General features: G+C 55.1%; 1 protein-coding gene across 11 annotated transcripts in view; it reads left to right on the top strand.

The window, feature by feature from the left end:
• The window catches only part of MAP4 (microtubule associated protein 4), a 90,155-nt gene that overhangs the window by 44,463 nt on the left and 24,160 nt on the right, over nucleotides 1–21,532 (top strand). For 10 of the 11 annotated variants that reach the window (XM_072330434.1, XM_072330438.1, XM_072330429.1 and 7 more), the window contains 8 exons: nucleotides 3,688–3,819; nucleotides 4,359–4,469; nucleotides 4,577–4,705; nucleotides 5,356–5,430; nucleotides 5,874–6,002; nucleotides 6,667–7,254; nucleotides 7,830–7,976; nucleotides 8,920–9,090. In XM_072330434.1, coding sequence (XP_072186535.1) covers nucleotides 3,688–3,819; nucleotides 4,359–4,469; nucleotides 4,577–4,705; nucleotides 5,356–5,430; nucleotides 5,874–6,002; nucleotides 6,667–7,254; nucleotides 7,830–7,976; nucleotides 8,920–9,090 — 1,482 coding nt within the window. Of the gene's footprint in view, nucleotides 1–3,687; nucleotides 3,820–4,358; nucleotides 4,470–4,576; nucleotides 4,706–5,355; nucleotides 5,431–5,873; nucleotides 6,003–6,666; nucleotides 7,255–7,829; nucleotides 7,977–8,919; nucleotides 9,091–19,193; nucleotides 20,767–21,532 lie in introns of those variants that run through there. The other variant, XM_072330440.1, reaches the window with a different exon arrangement.

Here is a 21,532-nt window from a genome sequence, read left to right as displayed (position 1 = left end):
TGTCAGATGGAGAATAAACCCGGGTGGAAGGGACCTGAAAGGGTCATGGAGTGCTGCTGCTGGGCAGGAGGTGTATGAGATCAAGGTACAAAGTGACGTGTCACTACCAAAGCAATGGGTCAAAAGGTAGGGGCTTTCTGATTGGAAAGCTGAGCGGGCTGATCCTGTTACACAGAGCTGGAGGAGAAAATGGTGCAGAAGGGCCGTGTGTTCCGACCGCCGTCTCCGCTTGTTCTGTTGTGTGTAATTTGATGAGCAATACAGGCCTCAGGAGAGCAGGAGATGGAGCACAGCAGAGTCAGCCCCAAACTGCTGCTGGAACCTGCGGGGATGGGGGTCAGGATGGTCTGGGAGCAGAGGCCAACCTGAAAGCTGAAGGAAGGCTTTGCATGGAGCTCAAGGGCTGTTTGCAGGCTTGTCTGTAGCAATAGCTTGGGTCAGTGTGGTTTGGTCTCAGTGCAGAAGGGTGAAGCTTAGATCCGTGGCCCAAGGGGGTGGGAGCTCCAGCAGGCTCAGCCTTAGCTTTGCTGCTGCAGGAGTCCCATGTGTGCAGTGTTGAGTTGTGTGCTGCCTGCGTCTCATACTGGGCTCTGGTGGGCTGGCTTTGTGGGTTTGGTGTGGCTTTGGGTTAAGGGGTCGCTGTTAGGGCGTGCAGGAAGCCTTCTGCTGCAGGGAGGACGCCCAGGTGAAGCAATAGCACTGCCCAGTGAGCCATTCCATTCTCAAAAACTCCATTTTTAAACATGAATGACAAAAAAAAGGCACCTAAAAGAACAGAGGGAAGTACCAGCCTTTGGGCTGTTCTCTGCTGTTCTCTGGATGCCTTGCTCGGCCATGCTTGCTTTCTCCGAGCTTCATGTCGACCTCAGAGCCATCCAGGTGGGAGAAGGCCTCAGATCCACATCCAGCCAAGTGGTTCCGTGATGAGTTGGAAAGTAAATGGATGTGATTTAATTGGCCGGTTTTAGGCAAGTAATGGTGTGAGCAGCAGTGAGAAGAGGGCTGTGGGCTGAAGCTTGTCTTGATGGTGAGCTCTTGAGGTAGGTCTGAGCACATCCCTGCTGAGCGCATCCCTCAGTGCCACATCCCACCTTGGTGACTCCCATCTCCAGGAAGGGACCCAAGGAGGATCCGGGGAGCTACAGCTCCATCAGCCTGACCTCGGTGCCAAGAGGGGTTATGGAGCATCCTGAGGGGGATCACACACATGGGTGGGACAACCAGAGAAGCCTTTGGCACCGTCTCCCCCAGCATTCTCCTATGGAAGCTGGCAGCCCGTGGCTTGGATGGGTACACTGTTGGCTGGGTGAGGAACTGGCTGGATGGCCGGGCCCAGAGAGTGGTGGGGAATGGAGTCACATCCAGCTGGTGATCAGTGAGGAGTGGAGTTTCCCAGGGGGTGGTACTGGGGCCGGTCCTGTTTAACCCCTTTATTGATGGGCTGGATGAGGGCACTGAGTGCACCCGCAGTAAGTCTGCAGCTGACCCCACGCTGGAAAGGGCTGTTGTTGTGCCTGGGGTTGGAAGGCCCTGCAGAGGGACGTGCACAGGCTGATCACTGGGCTGAGGCCCAACGTGATGGACTCCCTCTGAACTTTGCAGCCCCTGACTGTGCATCTTTGCAGCGAGGTGACCCCGCTTGTGCCTGTCAGAAGCACTCAGCTCTTTGAGCTTATGTAACAGCGTGGAATTTCATCAGGAAAGCAATAAATGTTTCTCCGGTTGTCAGCGCCATCTGAAATGCCCTCCAGGTTCCTGTGGACCCATCGTATCTTCCTGATCTTCCCCATCCAACTCGGTGGTGGATTTTAATTTGCTTTTCCCTGCAGCGAGGTCAGTTTTGACACAACCTCATCCAGCCCCGGGTGCGGTGCAGGCTGCTGATAGCTAAGGCTGCTCCATGTAGCTGCTTGTCTGCAGTGCACATCTGCAGGGGTTGGGGCCTGCTGCGGAACGAGGCGAGAAGCTGAAGTTGCTGGTGCTGGTGGAGCAGTGCAACGCAGAGGAGCTGGGATGTTCCCAGGGCAGCTCACAGCTTCCATGGAGCACAAAACCACGTGTGCTACCAACTCTCTGCCAGTGTTCATAGAATCGTAGGATGGGTTGAAAAGGACCTGAAAGGACTCTTCGTTTCAGCCCCTTTGCTGTGGAAAGGGTGGCCAACCAGCAGAGCAGGCCACCCAGAGAATGGGAACGCTCCTTCACGTTCCTTGCAGAGGGGTAGACGTGCCCCCCCCTCATTTCCTTTGTGGTCACTACAGGTTGTTGGTGGGCTGGGGGCTGTTCCATCAGAGCTCTGGGTCTCAGTGGGTGCCTTCAGCATGCCCGGCATCCCATGGAGATGCGGGACCAGAGCAGCAGTCTGAACAAATTAGCTGGTGGATCAGCCATACGAAGGAAGCTCTTAAGCTTCTCTTTCCCTCTATTGCTTGGTTTGGCTCTGGCAGAGGCATCCCGTGGCTGCAGACTCATTAACTGAGAAGATCCTTAACCTCCAGCTAGAGACCTGCCCAGCCACCTCCCGAGATTAGCATCTTCCCCAGCAAAAAGGCTTTGCCACCGTAATCCCCTCCCAAAAGCGCTTCTCTCCGGCCGTGTGCCCTGCGGCTCTGAGCTCACCGCGCTGGGGCTGCTGCTGTGTATGGATTAACTGCTCAGCTGGCTTCTGTCACCGTGCTGGTGTCTGCAGAGCAGATGACAGGAGAAAGAAGCTGGTGCTGGCAGTGGGGATGTGTTCCGGAACTGAGGGATGCGGTGCTGGGCTGATGGGCAGTGGCCATGGTTCACACATCAGAAGGGAGGCGGTGCTTTGTAATTACAGGTGTCACAGTTTGCATTTCCACTCTCTGGCCTTCAGAGTGCATGCAGAGGTCAGTTTAGCACTGTTATCAATAGCTGTGTCAGCTCTGTAGTCATGGACTCCCATCGAAGCACAGCATCTGTCTTACCTCCCTTGTCCATTGGCCATTGGCACACAGTCATGGAATCACTGCATGGTTGGGTTGGTAGAGACCCCTCATCCCCCAGCCTCAACCCCTGCCATGGGCTGCCTGTCCCCCCAGCTCAGGCTGCCCAGCGCCCAGCCATGGCCTTGGGCACCTCCGGGGTTGGGCACCACAACTCCAGGCAGTGCCAGCATCTAAGCTTCCCCTCTTTCAGTTTGAAGCCATTTCCTTTCCAGCTTTCCTTGGCTGGGTGGAAGCCATTGGCCTTTGGTGCGTGGGTGCATATAGAGACCCGGTGCTGTGAGCTGGGGAGCGATTGGGTCCATGAAAATAGCCAAATAAAAGCATTGTGGGTATTGAGGGAGGGCATTCCCTAAGGTGATCTGGTTTTCCTAACAGCTGGAAGCAGGCCGTGCTCCTGTGCTGTGCTGCCAGGTGTGGCTGAGGCTGTTGTGCCTGCTTTGGGGCAGCCATGGGTTGTCCAACATTTGGCAGCAGGACGGCACTGTGGTGTGAGCTCTCCATTCTTGGTCCTGTTGATCATCTTCTGATGCAGAAGTTCCCATTATTCTGCATCTTACATTTAACTGCCTGGATCGAGGCGGTAGCAAAGAGCCACGAACTCTTGGCCAACTGTTGGTGCTGTTTGTTGCCTTTTTGGTGCCGTATCACGCAGGAATAAATCTTGAATGGTTTTGGGTTATTATCTCTGTACTGACTGAGCCTCTTTCTCCAATTTCAGTGTTCCCAGGAGAAATCATGGATGAAAAGCTGTCCTATAAGGAGTTCCTCGACCGCAACGACACGTGGGCCATGGATGACAGAGAGCTGTGCTTTGAGCCACAGCCAGTGTTCCAAGCCATGGAGATGGCAGGTATGCCTGTGGTTCTCTACAGCTGGAGCACCAAGGGTTGCTCACTTTGTAACACAGCAGAGCCCTCGCATCCATCCCTAAGGCTTCCTTCTCGTGCTTCCTTACAACGTGTTACTAAAACATGGAACCTCATCACAGCAGGGAGAGCTGCTGTTAGCCTGGAGCTGAGCCCAGCCCTGCCTTGCAGTCTGGCCCATCGATAGGCAGTCTCACATGCCTTGCCCCTGCACAGAGATACCCCTTCTCCCAATACCCAGTTTTCTCTTCACACAGAATCACTGAACGGCCTGGGTTGGAAGGGACCCAAGGATCACAAAGTCAGTTTTCCTTTCTAAGCAGTCAGAGCAGCCAGCCCTGCTTTCTGCTGGCCATGCTGTCTGCTGATGGAGGGGCTGGCCCTCATCTTGCAGGCAGCTTTCCTTGGAGGTCCCTCTCTTTGCCCTGCTGGTCCCACCTCCATGGTGGCACTGCATCTCTGCCAACAATCCTATGCCACGATTCAGCCACGCAGTAACGCTGCCTCATTCCGTGTCCCTCAGACCCCTTCAGCGTGCACCGAGGGGAGAACCTGCCAGACCTGTCCTTTCCTCCTGACATGAAGAATGTGCAGCTCTTCACAGACCGTGCTGACCCTTCCACAGACATCCATGGTGAGTTCCTCCTCAGCGCTCATCCCTGGTGGCCATTCGTTGGTGTCTTTAAATTGGGGAGTTGTTGGGGCAGCGCAGGACTGACAAACTGCCTTCTGTCTCTTCAGTGCCACATGGGTCTGTGATGGTACCCGACCAACCGTTCCTGGGGTCCCCCTATTGCCCCGCAGAGGTCTTAGACCCGTCAGCCTTCATGGGCCTCGATTCAGCTGCAGAATTTCTGCAGGACAAAGCAGGTGAGAAACAGATGTTTCGCTATCGCCGTCTGTCTTACTCTGGTTGGGTTTGGAGGATGTTTTGGAGGAAATCTGGGTGTAACAGTCCTAAAGAACCTTGGTGGGAGGTATCACAGCATCACAGCACGGCCTGGGCTGCAAAGGCCCACAGTGCTCATCCAGCTCCAACCCCCTGCTGTGTGCAGGGTCAGCAACCAGCAGCCCAGGCTGCCCAGAGCCACATCCAGCCTGGCCTTGAATGCCTGCAGGGATGGGGCATCCACAGCCTCCTTGGGCAACCTGTGCAGACATTCAGGGTGGCAGAGGATGGGCTCTGAGCGCCTGGTGGGGCTGTTCCTGTGCACTGCAGGGAGTGGGGCCAGATGGCCTTCAGGGGTCCCTTCCAACTCAAACCATTCTGTGGTTCTGTGATTCTCTGAACCTGCTCTGTCAGCTCCTGGGGTCAGTGCTGGTTATAACTCCTTTGTGATACAGGCTGTGGCTTAGCAGTGATTGCAGAAGAGCGCGGTGTTCTGATGGCATTCCTAAAGTGAACCGATAAGTTGTTACCCAGGAGTGAAGTCAAAAAAGCAGCAGTTGATCCCTTGGGCAAAGAGCTTTAAAAATGAAGCAGTGTTGGGCCAGGACTGACTGTGTTGTGTTTTCCATAGTGCCTGAAGATCATTGGATGGGAGCTCAGCATTACGCGACGGGACCGGATGCCTCTTTCTTTGCTGAGCCACCAGGTAAAACTAGTTGTGAGTTGATCTGTGGGAACTGTCTGTGGAGGTTGTGAAGAGCAGGAGCTGAGCTTCTGTCCTCATCTGCCTTTTCAAGGAACAAAAAGCAGTGGAGAAACGCAAGTCGGACCTGATGGGGGTGTTAAACACCAGAGCTGTGCGTTCTCTCCTAAGGGTCTGCCTCATCTTGGTAGAGGAACCAAAAGGAGAGCCCTTCAGATGCTGCTGGATGTGTAGTGGTTTTGGAGCTCAGAGCTCCCTTAGAGCTGGGTGCTGTCCTGCTGGGTGCTGCACGGTGCTGCTGCAGTGCTTCCCATAGGGTGCTGTGTGTTCTTACGTTGCCCAAATCATTCTCCTGCTGACAGAGGAGCGATTCGCATCCCGAGTCCAGGAGGTGAAGCTGTTTGCTGAGCAATTTGAGTTCTTAATGAACTGTTCTTTATGCCCAGTGCCCCCCACAGCCCCCGGAGCAGAAGTGCTGACTGTGCCGGAATGCCCTGCAGCAGCAGCTCCTTACTTTGTTCCTACGGCGTTAGCAGCATCAACAGTGGAGGCCAAAGCTGCTGAGGCACCAAAAGGTAACACTGCACTCAATGTTAGGGTGCTCATTGATAGACAGCGGGAACTCGTGGCACGTGTTTGTTTCCTCACCGTCTTATTCAGCAGTAAAATCCAAATCCTTAAAGAAAACAAAGAAACCACAGTGCTCATCCAGCTCCAACCCCCTGCTGTGTGCAGGTCACCAACCAGCAGCCCAGGCTGCCCAGAGCCACATCCAGCCTGGCCTTGAATGCCTGCAGGGATGGGGCATCCACAGCCTCCTTGGGCAACCTGTTCCAGTGCGTCACCACCCTCTGGGGGAAAAACTTCCTCCTCAGATCCAACCTGAACCTCCCTGTCTCAATTTCAAACCTTTACAATCTAAAGCTGGAAAACTCCTTTCAGAGGATCTTTGTGAGCAGCAGCTTAAGTGCAGAGATATCTGATAGTGCTGGGAGCTGGCAAATGTTGTTTTGAAACCAACAGCTCGAGTTTTGGTAATAATGTGTAAGAATGAATGAGGCCACGTTGGGCGCGGAGGAGCAGAGTGCAGCTGCTGGTTCACTGGGAGGTGGTGCCGTCTCTATCGATGTGCTAAAGAGTGAGCAGAGCGGTGAGGGAGCCGCTCTGTTCTCCAGCTGTAGCTGTCAGGAGCTCATGTGCTCTATTTTCTGTTCACTTCTGCCATCTGTGTTTCTGTAGCTGATGCTGAGAGCGTTGTCGCCTCGGATGCCACGTCCACATCTGCAGAGCAAGCTGGGCCCGTCCTCACAGGGGACACGGAGCCTCCTCGTGCTGCGGATGCTGAGTCTGCACCTCCAGCAGAAGCTGAGCCCCCCCAGGGCACGGATGTGGGCTTTGCTCCTGCAGCAGAGGCCAAACCTCCCAGCGCTGCTGCTGCATCTGCCCCAGTGCCGGATGCTGCCTGGAGCCCAGCGGTGGATGCTCAGCCCCGTTGCGCCGTGGATTTGGAGTTTGCCGCAGCAGCAGATACAAACCCTCACCACGCTGCGGATCTGACGTTTGCTCCCACGGCTGATTCTGAGTCTCATCGTGCTGCAGATTCGGAGTTTACCTTTCCAGCAGAAGTGGACCATCTTCATGCTGCAGATTCCAGCACCGCTCTGGCAGCGGATGCCAAACCTTCTCCTGCAGATTCAAGTTTTGTCTCTGCACCAGAAGTGAAGTCTGTCTGTGCAGCTGACACCGAAGTCGCTGCACTAGAAGAGCTGGTGACATCCAAGCCCACTGCTAAGCATGACAAGTCCCCCTCCCATGAAGCTCCTGCAGGTGAGCTCCTGTGCCCCAAAGCTCCCTTCAGCCTTGAGATGATGCAGCAGGTGGTACACCAAGGGGCAGCAATGGCAGCCACACTCCTGGTGGGATAACAAAGTGCTGCGTAGTCTGTGGGATGGCAGAACTGGGAAATGAAAGAGGGGAGATTTAGATGGATGTAAGGAAGACATTCATACACCAAGGCAGGGAGGTGCTGCACGGGTTGCAGTGAGAGGTGGTGCTGCCCCATCCCTGCAGGCACCCACAGTCAGGGGCTGGGCTCTGAGCACTGATGGAGCTGTGGGTGTCCCTGTGCACTGCAGGGAGTGGGACCTGATGGCTGTTAGAGATCCCTTCCAACTCAAACCATTCCATGAGTCTGTGATACAGATCTGCTTTAGCAGGATATTTGAACTTTCAGGAGGGGAGAGCTGGTAGGGGGCGATCCCAAAACAGGTTATCACTGTTTTGAAAGCGAGGAACCCCTCTAGTTTCCTTCAGAAGATGGGGGTTAGTTGAGGAGGTGATTTTATCCTGCTTAATCTAATCCAAATTAATGCCATTTTTAATTCTCTGCCTTCCATTTCCAGAAACAACTGCAAGGATGGAACAAGAAGCGAAAGCCCCCGAGGGTTATGTTGATGTTTCATTAGAGAAAGCAAAGGGCAGCACATCATCTGCCAGCCACCACGCTGAGCACCTTCCAGCACCAACCAACCATCTCCCAGAGCCCGCAGGTGAGGAGCTCAGACCAGCAGTGGAAGCACGGAGGCGTTTTGCTCTCAGCTGAAGGCGCCCGAGTTCGTTCTCAGATGTTTTTTCTTATTCTCACAAAGGACAAAGCAACAAAAGATTTACCTACAGGGTTGTGAACATCGTGTAGGGAGTGCATTACAAATGGGCCATGGAGTCACTGAACCACTGAGGCTGGAAAAAACCTCTGAGATTGCCAAATCCAATCTGAACCCACCCCACTATGCCCTATGAATCACAGAATGGCCCGGGCTGGAAGGGACCCCAAGGATCACGGAGCTCCAACCCCCCACCACAGGCAGAGCCACCAACCTCCCCATTGAATAGCAGCCCAGGCTGCCCAGGGCCCCATCCAACCTGACCTTCAACAGCTCCAGGGATGGACGGGGCATCCACAGCCTCTCTGGGCAGCTGTTCCAGCACCTCCCCGCTCTCACAGTACAGAACTTCCCCCTGACATCCACCCTCAACCCGCCCTCCTTCAGCTCCAACCCATTTCCCTTGTCCTGCTCTGATCTGCCCTTTCACAGAGCTGACTCCCCTCCTGTTTGGAGGCTCCCTTCAGGTCCTGGCAGGCTGCAATGAAATTGCATAGTCAAAATTCAGTTGAATTTTAAATCTTAATGCTCTTATTGTCTGATGACACCTCACCTCACCCTGAGCCTGTGACCCCACCATGGTCTTTGCTCCGCACTTTACCCAAACCTCGACATGTCAGCCAAGATATAAAACTGCTTCTTAATGTGGGATCGTGGGATATAATACCTGGGCAGCTACCAGACCTTTTCATCTTCGTCCCCGTTAAAAAGAAAGTAGAACCCAAACCCTCCCCAGCAGCTGTTTTTGAGCTGATGGTTTCCATATTCATGGAGGCTGAAATATTCTGGTCGCCCATTTTTGTATTTCAATTTCTCTTTTCCATTTCAGTCCCGCTAGAAACAAAAGAAGACACAGAGCTAGCAAACAAAGAGCTCCTTTCAGAGCGCTGTGTTACTGCTGTGGATGTCCCTGCAATGGAGCAACAGAAGGAGGAGACTGAGCAGAACCACATCCAGCACACAGAACCCCCGCAAGGAGCAGCCCTGCAAGAGCCTGCAGGTAGAACACAAACAGCGCTTTGCTTTTAGGGAGGAAATGTCCCCTGGGAGCCGCTCACCTTTCCCACTGGCTGCGCTGCCACCTGAGCAAGCAAGAAGGGTTTTGCACCGATGAGCTGTGCGGTTCTTGGCGTCCCTCAGAGGTTCTGCTTGCACTCTGCCTCTGTTTGCTGCGCTCCCTCTCTTTGCCCCTCCTTGTTCACGGCACCAAAAGCCCACACGTGGCTGCTGCTATTAATTGATCACTGATGCTGGCTCGTATCTCTTGTAGAATGCAGGAACTCACCATCTTTTTTACCATTACCACCAGTTTTTCTTAGGGTGTTTATTTGGGGGGGGCATTAGAAAGAGCCATTCATTCTTATTGCAATACTCCCACTGAAGACCGCCTTCCAAGTTGGATTTTGTAATTAACCAAAGGAGAAGGTTGATTTTTGCCCTGCTCCGCGAACGCAGCCCCTGCGGTCAGCCATCACTGCTTGCTTGTGTGGCTGGAGGCTGATCCGCGGCCCAGGGCTCGCTGACAGATGACGGATGCTCCCTTGGAATCAGTGGCTGTAGCTAAGGAAACCCGGTGCTGCTTATAGCTGAGCACAGCAGATGACTTCTGCTTGCACTGTGGGTGCTGGGGCTGTGGTCCTCGCTCCCTTCCCCCCCCAGGCTCCTCTTCCCACCAAAGCTCTATTTTTACATTATGGAAGGCTGCCCATTAGAGAGATAAAAAGTCGATCTGTGATCTTGTGCTGAGACATCGTAGGTCCTTAATGCGGTTCTGACAGGAGATAAGGTTTCCGTACAAGAACTAATGCTCTTCAGTGGGGTCAGAGCACATACTGGGAGTGATGCATTTTTAAATAGCATCGACGTGTTTATCGGTAGCAGTTTAAATTGTTTGGTGCGTAAATGCCTTTCCCAGCCCCACCGAGGACTTAGACCTCCTGCTGGAGAGCTGGAGTCACGTTTGCAACTGTACCTCTGTATTTGATTGCAGCCAATGGTCGCTTTGATGTTTGAGCAGGCTTCCTGTATTCCAGGTCCGCCTCCTGCACAAATGAGGCAAGCTAACAAACCGAGTGGACGCGGGGCTGGCCGAGCACAGCCTGCCCTGCTGCCCACTGCAGATGGAGCAGAGGAGCGCCCCGTAGGTCCCCCGCAGCAGAAGAGCTCTGAGCGTGGAGCAGAGCAGTGCTGTGCTGCAGAGCTGCCATGTGCTGCCGGAGCTGCCCTGCGCAGCACAGCTGCACCCAGGAGGGCAGCAGAGCATCCCGCAGAGCTCACCCGGAGCAGCAGAGATGCGCCGCGGGAGAGCTGGGATATGGAAGGTGCTCTGGCTGTGGGCAAGAAAAAGAAAAAGAAACCGAAACAAAGGAGAAACCACCTGCCAAGAGCCGTGGAGTTCTGGGATGAAAACACGGCAGCCTGCAGAGCTCCTAAGAGTTCTCCGTTGGCTGTTGAGTTGCAAAAAGCAGCTGCTGGGCCCAACGTGCCTGCGGAGCTGTTGGCTGCCTCGGGAAACAGAGCTTCAGATGTGCCAAAGGATGCTGCAGTAATTACTGGGAGTCACATCCCGGGTGACCCAAATGGCCGTGTAATGCCAGCGCTGGGCCGGCAGGGCACCGAGAGCAGCGCGCCGCTCAAATCAGGGCTGGATGAGAAAAATAGAGACATCATGAGAGCTGAGGAAATGAGAGGTGACAGCTCGATGGTGCAGTGCGAAGGGAAAGGAAAGGTGCCCTCAGAGCAGGGAGGAGAGACTGGGGTGGGGGAGCCCATAGCAGCAGAGGTGCCAGCCACGTCTGCGGGAAGATTTCCTGATAGAAATGGGAAGAGGGAGGATAGGGAGCCAGCGTGGGCTGACCTGAAGGCATCTCCTTCAGCAGCCATCGATGTGAGCAAGGTAGAAACTCCTTCCCAAATTCTTCCTTCTGATCCAGGTAAGCGTGCTAAGGGTGCACCTCCCAAGCACAAAGCACCCAGTGACACCAGCTGCCAGCTTCAGGCTTCCGGTGGGTCACTGGGAGAAGCAGCACAGGAGAGTGGTGGGCAAAACAAAGAGCTGAACAGTGGATCCTTCCAAGCATCTCCTCCAGCCCCATCCACCCTGCTTCCCAACAAGCCAAGGGCAGCAGACGGAGCCAAGCTGGCATCCCCCAGTGAGCGCGAGGCCGTTGGCTTAAGTACTTCTGAGGGAGTATTGAAGACCCCAACAGATGCCACCAAAGTGGCTGTTACGCCATTAATGGCTCAGAACCCCGAGCAAGGCATTGCTCTGCAGAACAGGAAGGCTGATGGTTCTGCTGAGCAGCCAGCTCTAATGGAAGGCAGAGCTGCTCCTGCTGAGGCAGCACACAGAGGTACAGCAGCATATTCCCCTGACAGAAAGAAAGGGAATGGGTTTATTGCAGAGGAGCAGCAGACTGGAAGAGACCTCAGTGCTGCACACGGGATGGACAGACCTAAAAAAAGGCGCAGTGAAGGGAAAGGCAAAAGAGTGAGAGGTTTCTCTGAGCAGGGTCTGGAGGATGCGGGCACTGATGGAGTGAGGATGGGGGAGGCGACGAGGGAAAGGCCTTTCCCTGATAAAGGTGGGGAGGGTGGTTATGCTGCCAGGGGGCACCCGTCAGCAGACAAGCCCAAAAAGAGAGGTAGCGATGGGAGGAGTAAAAAGGGTGAAAAAAGCTTTTTCCAGCAGCCTTTTGTGGAGACTATGATGGACCTTAGTAGCTCTCCTGACAGAGCTGGCACAGCTCGGGAGGTCAGCGATGAGAGGGGCCGTGTCACTGCTGTGTGCTTCCAGGAGAGCACGTCGGGTGGGACTGCAGCACAAAGGCCCTTTGAGGGAGTAACAGAGGAGCCCAGAGAAAATGCTGGGAAATGTGAAATGGCTGAGCTGGGGGCTTTGGGCCAGCAGTTCCTTCCAGCGGGTAGGAGAGATGATACAAAGCATCTCGCCGCGGCTGACACCATCAACAAAACAAAGGAGGTCAATGTTGCGGGTGAGGGCAGAGAGGCTGGAGATGCTTCTCCAGGTGGATCAGATGGGATGGGTTCCGATGCAGACAAACGTAGGAAAAGGTGTAGTGATGGGAAAAGGAAAAGGAGTGAGAAGGGCCCTTCTGGGCTGACAGCTGTCCTGGACGCCGGGCTGGGAGCTCCTCCAAGCAAAGAGAGGGGCGATGGGGAAATGAAGGAAGTGGGCTCTGGGAAAGAGAAGGTGCCTGGTTCTGAAAGAGGGGGTTTGCTGGAGAACGTGACAGCTGTAACAAAGGAGGTGCTGGAAAAGCCTAAAGGAGAGAGTAGAAGTTCCTCTCATCAGCCAGTCCATCCAGGCCATAAAACAGAGCCAGAAATAGGCAATGCTAATGAAACGTGGCCCACAGCTGAGGATAAGGAGACAGATGTTCATACAGCAGAGCACAGGGCGGACACAGTGGTGGCACGTGGTCCCACCAGGGAGATGGAGGCAGACAGACCTGAGGAAAAAGGCAGAGGGAAGAAAGGCAGAGAGGCTGAGGGCAGCCATGGGCAGCCTGTAGCACTGGGTCTGGGTATTATCCCTGCTGTGGGTGGGGAGGTGGGAAATGCTCAGCAGACTCAGTCTAAAGAGTACAACGTCAGCGCTTCAGTAAGTCTGCTAGGTGACCCAAGTGATGCTACTAAAGCACAAGCTGCTGCTGTACCTCTGGAGCCAGAGAAGCTGAGCGTGAGGGATAAAGAGAGATGCCAAAGGGCAGAGGTTGGCCCAGAGCTCTTCCTGGAGCCCAGCACAGGAGCAGAGATGTGTCCCCCTCCTGGCAGCAGAGCAGTCAGCCTTCCTGGTGCAGAGCATCCTGCAGATCACAGCTCGGCCACCATTACTGAGAGATCTAAAAAGAGAGGTAGCGAGGGAGGAGGTAAAAAGTCCAAGGCTGGCCCTGAGCAGCCACCCGCGGGGCCTGAGATGGAGTTTGGGATGGAAGAAATGGGTTTTGTGGATGAGAACAGAAATATTAGTTTCCCCATCGGCCCCCAAATGCTTTGGGATAATCAGGGAAACCACGTGGAGTCCTTGGCCTGGGGGGCGCTTGGGGGGCTGCCTTCAGCCGGAGTGGCAGTGGAGAAGAGTAGCAAGGAGCCCGGATCCAGCTATGGGAAGGAGGTGTGCAGCCAAACACTGCCCGAGAAGCCTGTTGGTGTGGAGCACAAAGAGCCTGGGAAAGAGGAGCCAAAGAAAGGGGAGGATGCAGCCGGAGAGACCGCGGCCCAGTGCAGGCTGGAGGCAGACGGACCGCTGTCTTCTGGTCATTCAGCTCAGCAAGACGTTCAGTCAGGAAAGGATGAAGCTCTCCTTTCTCCCAAGGCAAAGGTGGATGATAAAGGGACTGAAAAAAAGCAAGGCGGTGCCACCATTGCCTCTGCCCTTCCCCAGGAGGAGGCGGACACACAGCACTGCCTGGTGCCCAGCGGTGCCCGAGGGGTGGAGGGAGCTGAAGGGGTCCCCTCTGGGGGGGAGGATGCTGTGGCAGTGGGGAGCGGAGCATCGTGGGCTGCAGTGGAAGAGCTGATGGGGAAGGACAGCGAGGGGAGCGGCGTGGGTGCAGCCATGGAGAGCGCTCAGCACCCGTGTGGGTCAGGAGGTGGAGTGGAGGCAGCTGGAGTGGATCTGACTGCTGCCCCAGCATCCCACACCCACCCTGAGGATGGCAGTGAGGTTCAGTGCCGAACCGCAGAAGGCGATGCTGGGGGATCCCAGCCGAAGGCCGTCCCAGTTAAGGAAAAGGAAGAACCCGACCTGAAAGCCGCCCCAGAGGCAAAGAAAGAGCGAGCGAAAGGCGCGGAGCAGCTGAAGGGCTACATGAGACCCACCAAGGCCAGAGGGCTGCCCGCGCTGCCGGCCCGGCCCGCTGCTCCGGATGGGGAGAAGCAGAGGCAGCTGAGAGGCAGCGCTGTGAGCCGGCCCAGGCAAGGCAAAGGTGTGTGATTGTGATGGGCTGGCAGCAAAACCCGGAGCTTGCGTGCGAGCATCGCTGCTCGGCGGCATGACCACGTAACCGTTAATCCTCGGTGGCACCAGCGAGCGGGGCATGAGCGGTGTGTTGGCTGATCCTAAAAGGCTGCTGGTTCTGCTTGCCTGGCGCACAGTGCTAATTCCCAAACCTTAAAAGATGCACAGTTTGGTCTGAGTTCCAGAACTTGATGATTTTTTAATTCGCTCCGAGTTGATTTTCCGTATAAATTTTGCAGCACTCCCAATTTTGAAGCACTCTTGCACTTCTCGGTGTTAAGTTCCATTAGCTTCTCATCAGAGACCGAAAGTGGCAGCGTCGGTGCCACCAAAGGGCAGGAGCTGCATATTCCCATGGCAGGGAACGTTTCCTATCGCTGTCACGTTATGGGATTTGGTTTTAATGCCGCTCCGGGCCAAGCGCAGCCATCTGCTCCCTTCCTGCAGCTGGTCTGTGGCTTTGCCTTAAGGCACCTTGAGCGTCTTTGCACAAAGCACACCTCCTGCCAGAGCAACCACTGTGCCGGAGCAGAGCAGAACAGCAGAACCCCGCGCTGATGGGCTTTGGGACTCTGTGCTGAGGGCGGACTGGAGGGGTTGGTGCTGTTTGCCTGGCTGCTGACCAAGGAACAGATGGCATTAATTTCATAGAGCGAAAGGAAGTTCCTGGGAACTTCAGAATGGAGTCTGTAGTCACGGTACAGATGGCGTGTCAAATGATGCCCGCAGTTTTCTGCTCAGCCCGAGCCTTCCTCGGGAGAAATTGGTGTCTGGGGATGGCGGAGGTCGGGCGCCTCATCCCCACTCCTTCTTCCTTGTCGTCAGGCGTGGAAGCTGGGTCTGCTCCTGCGGAGTTCCTCGCTGCCAGTTTGCATGATGCAGTCACTAACTTAACAGCCGTCGAGCTCGAGTGCGCCTTAACATGCTGGTCAGGTTGTGGAGAGGTTCTGTAATTTTAATGAGCGTTGCATAACCCAAAGTAGTTCTATTTTGGTGGAAGTGGTGTTCTCTGCATGAACTTGTGCCTGCAGAAGTAATGTTCTTTGGTGCATGATGCTACAAAATGGGAAAGCTAAAGACAGCGTCATCCTTTTTCTGGAGATACGTGTGTGTGTATATATAACCTTTCCATCATCTGCTGGAAGTCGTTATTTCCCTTGCTAATTGCTGTATTTAAGGGGGCAGTATCCTGGTAGGAGACCCATGCGGGGAAAAAACACCAGAGGAGCACAACAGGTAAATGCAGGTGGTGCAGCAGGGGCTCTTCCATCCCTTCTGCTGCTGCTCAGTGAGTGGCAACACAGCAGCAATGCCTGAGCTTGAGTCCCTGTGTGGAGGACGAGGGGTGTGGATTGCTTTGGGCTGCACCAGGGGGTGAGTGAGTGCATGCAATGCAAGTCAGAAACAGAAGTCAGGGGAGGGAAAGTGTTGAGATTCAAGACCACGAGTATACGTCTTCTGTGCTGGATAGAGAAGGAGTTGAAGAGAGCCAAGAGATGGTATGGATGTCCAAATGTTCGAGAGATTGATTGGGCTGTACTTGCTGATGGGGCCGTGGGTTGTACTTGCTGGTTGGGTCAGGGATTGTACTCACCAGTGGGGCCATGAGCTGTGGTTGATGGTGGGGCCATGGGTTGTGGTTGATGATGGGGCTATGAGCTGTGGTTGATGGTGGGGCCATGGGTTGTGGTTGATGGTGGGGTCAGGGATTATATTTGCCAATAGAGCCATGAGTTATGCTTGACAATGAGGCCGTGGGTTGTACTTGCTGGTGAGGTTGGGGTTGTACTCAGCAGTGGGGCCATGAGCAGTGGTTGATGGTGGGGCCATGGGTTGTACTTTGGTAGTACTTGCCTTCTACCTGCTGCTTCATTCTCCTGTTAAGATGACGCTCAGCAGACTGTGGCCAGCGCTTTGTGTGTGTTTGGTGGGACTGTGAAGCTTACACTTGTCCACATCTAATAGAGAATCATAGAATAACATACCCAGAGTTGGAACATCTGCACGCAGGAGCTGCTTTGTTGCCCCAGGGGGCAATCAGCGATGCGTGGTCAGAACAACGTGGATATTTTGGACAATCTGCTGAGGTTTGGTAACTGAAATCTCTTCAGCCAGGCTGAAGTCCTGCACTGTGTTCTAGAATAACAGGATGGCACTCCAAAAGGCATCAGCTCCTGCATGAACTGCTAAAATAGGTCTGGGCTCGGTGATACGGCTCCGTGGGGAGCCATGGCAACAGTGATGCTGCAGATTTCTTGCTGACGAAGTTCTGTGTCTCGGATAAACTGCAAACTTCTGTGATTTTTGTGATTATTACTATTTTCTAATTCTGGCAGCGATTTAAAGTGAGGGAACATCAGGACGTAGCTCTGCTCGTGCCATTTGAATTTGGTCTTTTCTGCATCCTTTGCATTTATTTCAGCTTCTTGATTTTGTTGCTGCCCCAGATTCTTCTGCAGAAGTGTTCTGTGCCCTTGGATGCTGGGGGCAGCTGAGATGATGGTTGGAGTTCAGCGCATCCACAGCCACCCCTCATCCCTGCAGCGGCTGCAGTTCTCCATGGGGACCCCATGTGGGACCCCATGCTGTAATTGGGTTTGTCCTAATGAGGAATGGAACGTGCTGGGCTGCCACCGCTGTGCTTGGGTTCCTTAACAGCAGAGCTGCTCTGTAACGATGCTTTCCTAATGATCAGAATAACATCACTGCATTAATGAAGCCATGGGTTGTACTCACCAATGGGACCATGGGCTGAAGTTTCCAGTGGGGCCGTGAGCTGTGTTTGGTGATGTGCTGCTTATCCCAGATAGGTGTAGGAGGTGGAAGCCAGACAATGGCAGCAGCCAGTTCTCCTGTGTGTTTATGTGTTTGTGTGTGTGTCTCCTGTGTTTATGTGTGTGTCTCCTCCTAAGTGTGTTTTGAAGCAACAAGAGAACTTTGCTCTTATCTGCTTTTCCTCCAAAAAGCAGCGGTGTGTATTCAGGTCTGCTTCATGGGGGTACCATCAGCTCCAGTGTTATTTAAGAGGTGACTGTGGAGGGCAGTGTAAAAGGCTGCTAGGTATCAGGAGGCCCCTCTGTGTGGTGTTTCTTGGTTCATAGCTCCAAAGGTGTTCCTATAAGGATGTGTCCCTGCAGACACCCACAGTCAGGGGATGGGCTCCGAGCACTGATGGAGCTGTAGGTGTTCCTGTGCCTTGCGTGGAGTGGGACCAGATGGCCTTTAAGGGTCCCTTGCAACCCAAACCATGCGATGGTTCTGTATGCAGGCTCCAAAGTCAACTGCACTGCCCTGTTCTGTTCCAGGTGGGATTTGGGCTGTGGATGCCCTGTCCTATAAGCAGTCAGCCTGTGCTGAGCCTGACTCTGTGCCTCGTGGTTCAAAGCTATGATGGCTGGATTCTGCTTCACCTTTGTATCTCTCAGACGGATTTCTTGGGGGATAAACGAGGTGTGTGAGCACGGTGACACACTGCAGGTCCTGCCTGCATGGTGATGCTGTGGGAGTCCCAGCAGGCGTGTGAGCTCACGGCCCTGCAAGTGTGCCTGGCAGCGCTGTGTGAGGGATGGGGCTGGTCAGCCTCATCACCAGCTGTTATTGGTAATGATGCTTAATTAGAGATGATGTTGTTGGAGATGCTGGCAAGGAGGAGCTCATCCTGGAAAGCGATGTTGCCTTAGAAACCGGCGCAAAGGACTGCACAGAAATGGTTGTGTTAGATTTAAAAAAAAAAAAGAAAGAAAAAAACAGCAAAGGCATTAGGAGGGATCAGGGATAGCTTCAGGAGCGGAGCGAAAATAGAAACACTGCGCTCATCCATCTGCCAGGGCTGGGAGCCGCGGGGCGGGCACTGCCATCACTGCTCCCAGCCATGGTGACCCCCGGCTCCAAAAGGAGCAGCAGCACTTCGATGGGACCAGGTGGCTTCAGGGCTCCTCCACTGTTGGGGCTGTGCTCTGAGCGAGGAGGTGCTTGCAAACATGAATCCCACCTCAGTTAAGCAAAGGCAAGCCTGGAGCCGGGCTGCCATTTCCACTGGAGGATACCCGTGAATGTTTTATTGTTAAAATAGAAGCCGTAGAGGCCCTTTGAGCGGTGCAGCTTGTGGGCGGGAGCGTTCTGCTTAATGAGAGGCTGCCGTGGAAGATGTATCTAACTTACAGCTCCTTAGTCACTGCTTTTAAATATAGCACCGACTTAAAGCTGGGGCTGGCTGTGTGGATGGCAGCGCTTCCCAGCAGGTTCAATTCAGGGGGCGTAGCATGGGCTGCACAAACACGCTGAGCTCAATCAGACTCTGAGGGAGCTGCCCATAGTGGGGGGCGGGGGGATGCTGGTCCGGGTGGTGATGGCTCTGAGGGGTCCTCCGTGTAAGAGGGAACAGCATTGAGGGCACGGAGCGCGGGTGGGTGCGGGGCTGTGCGCGGAGCTGGGCCGTGCGCTGTGTGCGTTCGGGGCGGTAGAAGACAGGTCCGAAGCCCCATCCGGTGTGTCGTGTTTTCTTTGTATTTAAATGAGGGAAATAAGAAGTCAGGCTCATGCTGCTGAAAGCCACAGACCCTCTTGCTGTCCGGGATGTGGTGCTGTCCGGGATGTGGTCCTGCCCGGCTCTGCCCACTTGCCCATAGGAGCGATGCCCCTTGTGCCGTGTGAGCCCCGCAGCCCTCCCCGCAGCATCACGGTGGTCACTGACTGCAGAAGCGCCCGGTAACGTTGGCTGCAAACAAAGCCCCTCTGCTGGCGGCCGCCGCTCTGCGCTGTGCTCGGGGTGGGCTCCTGTGTGGGTTTAGGGTTCGTTCCAGGGGAGGAAAACGCTGATCTTCATTCATTGATATCCCTGCGAGCGGCCAGTCAGTGGGAATTAATGAATGTAAAGGCACTGACTGTAACACGGTGTGGTGGAGGGAGAGGAGGAGGCACCATTTCCAGCTGCGTGCGGCTGCCAGCAGTGCTGGTCTTACAGCATCGTCTCCCCATCAGTGCCCATCCCGAGCCCCCACCGCCGCTGTGCAAATTGCAGAGCCGAAGAGGAGCACAGGGGCGGACCCCCCCGCATCCCCCCCTCCATCAGGCAGCGGTTCAGAGAGTGGCTGCGGTGGGCAGGAAGGGGTGGGAGAGGGGCGGGGGGACGGGAGGGAGCTGCCTTGAGTTGGGGGCACGCGCAGCATCGCAGCCGGGCTGAGCCGCACAGCGCCGGGAGACGCCGAGCTCCGGAGATGTCTCTCTCCAACCAGCAGCCCGCAGCCCTGTCCGAATACAGCCAGCTGTGCAAGAGCAAGACCGAGAGCTTCTCGGAAGCCTTCCGCTGCATGGAGAGCCCGAAAGACTTCGGGAGAACGGAATTCGAATGGCAGAGGACGGAGGGGAAGCTGAATGAGATCGGCTTGAATGTGAACTCCGGGGGACCGATGAAGGACGGGCTGGTGAAGAACGCCGGTTTCACGGACGAGGATAAGCTGTGCTTCTTTGAAGGCAAATTAGACAAAGAGCTAAAAATAGCTCAGAAAGACAAAAGAGAAATTGAGGTGCAAGGCAAAGCGTACCCGGCGGCTGCGGGTCACCTTGAGAGCTGGGCTTTGATCGCCGACGCGTTCCCGGCTGCCGAGGGGAGCTTCGTGAACCCCAAAACCACCGATTTCCACGTGGGGCCAACGGGGGCTGAGAAAGCTGGGCTGGGCAAAAGCACGGCCATCACCGACCAGGAGAAGGCAGCCGGGAGGGCCGGGGTGGAGAGCCGGAGCCAGGCAGAGCCCGGCCCTCTGTCTGTGCCCGAGAGTGATCCCGGCAAGCGCACCAAGGAGCAGGAGATCAGCGTCTGGAACCCCAATTTCCACCCTGTCCTTCCTAACGATTCGGGCTGTAATGAAGCAGCCGTGAAAAAAGATGGAGCCCCCAGCTATTGTGTGGTCGGGGTGGTTAATGACAACTATGTGCAGAGTGGAGTCTCTTCTTCCTCGACCGCCGTGAAGATGGAGCCCCCGACCACCACCGTCGAGCTGGCTCAAGATGACTCCAAAAGTCACTTCAGTAACGCCACCGAGATGGAGGAGGAGATGGAGGATAAGCTGAGCTGCGCGGATGATGGTTTTCTGAACAGGGCTGCCCAGCAAAGGAAGGCAATGAGGCGTGCCATGTCCGAGTGCTCGCACTTATCTGTGCCCCTAACCCTTAACCTGGCTGATAAGTACCCGGAGCCGGTGCTCCGCGAAGATGTGGCCACCGGGCTGCTGTCCCCCAGCAGCAGCCTGAGCCAGTGCTCCAGCCCCACGGCCAGGAAGCCGAGCGCTGCCATCAAGAGGTCAATGACGGTGGCAGAAGAGCAAGAGGTTGGCGTCAGGTTGGGCACGGAGCTGCCCAGTTTGGTGATACCGGAGCACCCAGAGTGCGCGGCCGAGGAGCCGATGGCCAAGAAGAAAGAGGAGCGTGGTGGGGTGGGCAGGAAGGAGCTGAGCAGCCCCGGTGCCTATCAGAGCAAGCTGGAGCAAATCCCTGAGATGGGCTGCCTCGACAGAGGGAGGGAGGAGGGGAAGGGGGAGAAGAGAGATGCCATCGGCGGAGCTGCCGGCACTGAGCCTCCGAAAAGCAAAAGCACCGAGATGGAATCCAGCAAAGCTGCTCTGCTGGAAAGGAAAGAAATTGAGGTCAGCGATGCGCGGAGCGCTCTGTCTCCCAAGCAGGATTCGCCACGTGATGGTATGTTGCTAATTTTTACCTCCCTGAGGAGGATGCAAACAGGAGGGGAGTCAACTCTGTGAAAGGGCAGATCAGAGCAGGACAAGGGAAATGGGTTGGAGCTGAAGGAGGGCAGATTGAGGGTGGATGTCAGGGGGAAGTTCTGTACTGTGAGAGTGGGGAGGTGCTGGAACAGCTGCCCAGAGAGGCTGTGGATGCCCCGTCCATCCCTGGAGGTGTTGAAGGCCAGGTTGGATGGGGCCCTGGGCAGCCTGGGCTGCTATTCAATGTGGAGGTTGGTGGCCCTGCCTGTGGTGGGGGGTTGGAGCTCCGTGATCCTTGGGGTCCCTTCCAGCCCTGTCCATTCTGTGCCATAGACAGGAGGGGAAGCATCTCACTGAGTCCAGGAGAAGGGGTGGCACTGGTTGGGGGCTGGTGCTGGGGACAAAGGTGGATGTTTGGATGGAGGAAAATGGAAACAACTCATTGCTTTAGTAGCAGTGTGAATTGCTTGCTGGAAGCCCACATAGACTTCAGTGTGCACATGGCTGAGGGTCTGGCACAGCCCACTGTGGGACTTAAAACCTGTCAGCTTCTCCCCATCTGTCTGAGCAGTGTCCTGTTCCATTCAGCCTTCAGCACCCCGTGCCATTTATCCGAGGTGACGAACAGAAGTCTGTGGGTAGAATGGTTCCTGTCATCCAGCTCTTCCCAAGTACTTCAGTGCTGGAGCTCCGGACAGAATTCCTGCTGCCTTTTGCAGCCCTTTTTCCAGCTTTTTCTGGCA

This window comes from Excalfactoria chinensis, chromosome 2 (assembly GCF_039878825.1).
Source record: "Excalfactoria chinensis isolate bCotChi1 chromosome 2, bCotChi1.hap2, whole genome shotgun sequence".
Taxonomy (NCBI): Eukaryota; Metazoa; Chordata; class Aves; order Galliformes; family Phasianidae; genus Excalfactoria; species Excalfactoria chinensis.
Note: the sequence above shows the minus strand (reverse complement) of the source record. Positions and strands in the feature narration are given on the sequence as shown.